This window comes from Lipotes vexillifer, unplaced genomic scaffold (assembly GCF_000442215.2).
Source record: "Lipotes vexillifer unplaced genomic scaffold, Lipotes_vexillifer_v1.1 scaffold966, whole genome shotgun sequence".
Taxonomy (NCBI): Eukaryota; Metazoa; Chordata; class Mammalia; order Artiodactyla; family Lipotidae; genus Lipotes; species Lipotes vexillifer.
The window spans coordinates 80909-84368 of NW_006795769.1; the positions used below are offsets into that span (position 1 = coordinate 80909).

The following is a 3460-nucleotide window of genomic DNA, read 5'->3' on the forward strand; positions in this document are numbered from 1 at the left end:
CCTGCTGTGCTCGTGGGAAGTGTGGCCCTGCAGTGGAGGGAGGCGGCCCACTGACTGGGGCCTTTTATTTCTTCGTGAACCTCAGGAGCCTTGAAAGCTAGAGTAGCTTAAAGCCGGGAGTGGAAACCTGAACTTCAGTCTGTTTGCCGTGATCCTAACCGGTTGTTGAGATACCCACTGTTTGCCTGGCGCCGGAACAAGCGTGTCCCCTGTGCTGGCGAGCACCTCCAGAGTGCCTGACTGACCATGTGATTGATCCCGCCCAAGTCCTAGAAGCCCGTATCATAGCCCCACTCCACACACTGGGAGGCTGAGGTTCTGCCAGGTTCAAGGGCTGCACAGTGGGAGGGCTGAGGGAGCGGGGGCTGAGCCCATGGCCGCCGTCCAGGCTCCGTCATCCTGTCGGCTGGTGCAGCAGGCACAGCCCAGGTGTGGTCAGAACCTGTGAGCATGCTGAGACACTGCTCCCAGGGGCAGGTCGTGTTATACGGCAGGTGTAGGGTCCCCAGTCAGCTGACTTGAGCATATCAGAAGGGGACATCCCAGGTGGGCCTGAGCTGATCAGGTGGGCCCTTGAAAGAATGTTTAGGGGTCAGAGTCAGAGATTCTGGCTGTGGAGGGGCAAACACGCTGGGGAGAGGGCCCGTGGCACAGACCTGAGGGTCACAGCCACCAGGAAACGGGAACCCCAGTCACGTGACTGCAAGGAAATGAATTTTGCTGGCACTCTGAGGTCATCTGAAAGTGGGCCTTCCTCAGGGGAGCCCCAGATGAGGACACAGCCAGGTCCACACCGACCTCAGCCTGCGAGACCCTGAGCAAAGGCGCAGCCACACGTGCAAGAACCGAAGGATGGTAGATCCTTGTGGCTCTCACCTGCTGGGTGTGGGGTTATGCGTTACACAGTGTAGAAAATTCAGACAGCCCTCCTGGGCGGGCAGGGCTGTGGGGCCCCGGGCCTCACACTGTTCATGAACCAGCACCCTTTGTGCCTCACAGGCTCGGCCGCGGACCTCTGCAAGATGGCCATGATCCACCTCTTCACAGCAGTGGCCACGTCCCCCATCCTGACGGCCAGGTCAGTGAGTGAGCGCCAGCCGACCCAGACCCAGCCCAGGGCGCAGACCTGCCCTCTGCAGGGCTCGGGTGGGCAGCCTGCTGCTCTGCGCCTGGCCCGCGGGCAGACGCCTCCTGGACGCAAAGCCACACTGGCCACTTCCCTCCGGGGCTTGGACCAGACAAGCTCGCTGACCCCCACGGAGGAACCCACTTCAGCCAAGGTGCTCCCAGCACTCCCAGAAGAACGCTTTGTTCCCAGCTGGGGCTAAGCAAGGCGGCCAAGGGCCCGCTCACCCCGGAGCACGCTGAGTCTCCCCAGGTTGCCTGGTGCAGAAGTGTGTCTCCCCTTGGTGAAACCGAACCCCTTCGGACACGGCCCCAGGGGTACACACGCAGCTGCCCGCCTCAGAGTTGGGTGGGCCCCACGGCCCCTCAGACAGGACACGGGGCTCCACACTGCGTCCACTCCCAGCCCCTGATAAGTGAGCCAGAGGGCCGGCTTCTGCTGCCATCCCCGCCCCGAAGGCTCTCGCCAGGCTCCACGTCTGCCTCGGTGGCTCTCCTGGGCACACACCCCGAGCAGAGGGAGTGTCCGGGAGTCCGGGTGACCAGGCATGCTCGTCCCAGGCTCTGCTGGCCCAGAACCACCCCTCAGGCTGTCCAAGGTCCTGGCCTGGGTGCAGCTGGGAGGGGGTGGGCTGTCCTCCCAAGTCCCAGGATCCCCTCCTGGCGGCCCACCTGGGCTCCCAGAGACGTGAGTATGTCCGACCCCAGGAGGTCTGCCTCCCTCCCTCCTTGGTCTCCATGTCTGTTTGCCACCCCTCCGGGCCCTCCCAGGCCCCACGTGTGGGCCAGCGTGGGCCTGCCTGCTGAGGAGCCCTTCCCGGGCGTCAGCCTGTCTGCACCTGGGGAGGAAACTCATGGCGGGTCAGGTGGGGAAAATTTATGAAGCGTTGAGTGGTCTCACGGGCCCCACCCTGAGGGGTGTCTGCTCACTCCGCTGCCGCACCGGCCTCTGACGCTACGGGGCGTCACCAGCACAGAGGACAGCTGGCCCCTCCTCCCGCCACCTCTGGGACACGGGGCCTGCTGGCCTGTGGCCACCCCTTTCCACGTGAGCTTATGGTTTTCTCTTGGCTTCTGATGCTATTTTACATCCTCAAGGCATGGGGTTTTTTCCTGCCTTTGCTTAACAAGCCTTTACTTCAGATGTTTCCTCCTGTACGTTTTGATGTTTTGGCCTCTCCGTCCTTTTGGCAATTTCAGCAACTTTGTAGAGAAGTGTGTCCGGGGCAAAGGCCCTGGCCTGCGGGGTCGTGTCCTAGTAAAGGAGAGACCTTCCCAGGCTCCGCCGCTGCTGGCCTCCGCCTTCACAGCCCCTGCCCTGGGCACTTCCTCTGGTCTGTGGTCCACCTTACACCCCTGGGAAGGAGCAGCCACACCCCGGCTGCCACCCCAGGGCTGGGAGGAAAGACAGAGGGTGAGAAGCCTGAGACCCGGCAGGATATAAGCGCTACCCCAGGTGCCCTGCGGTAGCTGCGCCAGGGTCTGGGCTGCTGTCTCCAGTTCCCGCAGCAGCTGCGGGAGGTGAGGGGGCCGGAGCTGAGTGGGAGATGCTCTCCTGTGGCCAGGTCTCTCCTGCCGGCCGTCCCCAGCACGCACATGCTGAGGCCGGACGCCTCTTCCATCCAGGGCTCCTCTTGGCTTTCTGCTCGGCCCCCGAATCCGTGCGTCCTGTTCACTTGTGCCTTTTCTGAGGGTAAAATGCACGAGGGTGTGTGGGGCCTGCGCTAGCGCCGGTTGTTCCGCGTCTGAGATATCTTACGTCTAGGAGGTCTGGTCCATCTCCAGTTTCTGTGGGATGGTTGCTGTGGCATATGAGGGTCTGGGGCTTTTTGGTGACAGTCCTCATCCAGGAATTCAGAAACCCAGTGGCCATCCCTTTTGCCAGCACTGTGTTGTCTTCAGGAAACACGATTCATAACAGAACACGTTAACCGCTTCTTGTCATTTCAGAAACCGCAGCAGGCCAGTGTGGAACACGGCCGTCCACACTGTGCGTGTGAACTTGAGTTGTTCTCCCTGGAGTGGCAGGAAAGGTCTAGGACGACGTCGGGGTTGGGGTGGGGGGGCAGATGCGGGCCACGCGTGAGCTGGTATCTGCCTGAAGCAACGTGACTGGAACGCGTCCCTGGGGCTCCTGGCACCTGGTCCAGTCGCCCCAAAGTGCCCCGCGGGCTGGAGCCACAGGACAGTCTCCACTCACTGCCCACGGGCTGGGGAAGGAAGGCCAGGGGGCTCGTGACCCCAAGCGCTGCCGTTGGCCGAGCTCACTTGGCCTCGGGCTCACCCTAAAACGTCTCCATTCCCTAACCCTAACCCTAAACATTATGCTTACCCT

General features: G+C 62.3%; 1 protein-coding gene across 1 annotated transcript in view; it reads left to right on the forward strand.

The window, feature by feature from the left end:
* LOC103069054 (DNA polymerase nu-like) overlaps positions 1 to 3460 on the forward strand; it is a gene marked incomplete at its 5' end in the record, with an annotated part of 68784 nt that overhangs the window by 52985 nt on the left and 12339 nt on the right. Inside the window, 1 exon segment of the mRNA XM_082931425.1 lies at positions 1000 to 1078. Within this exon segment, the coding sequence (XP_082787551.1) occupies positions 1000 to 1078 (79 nt within the window).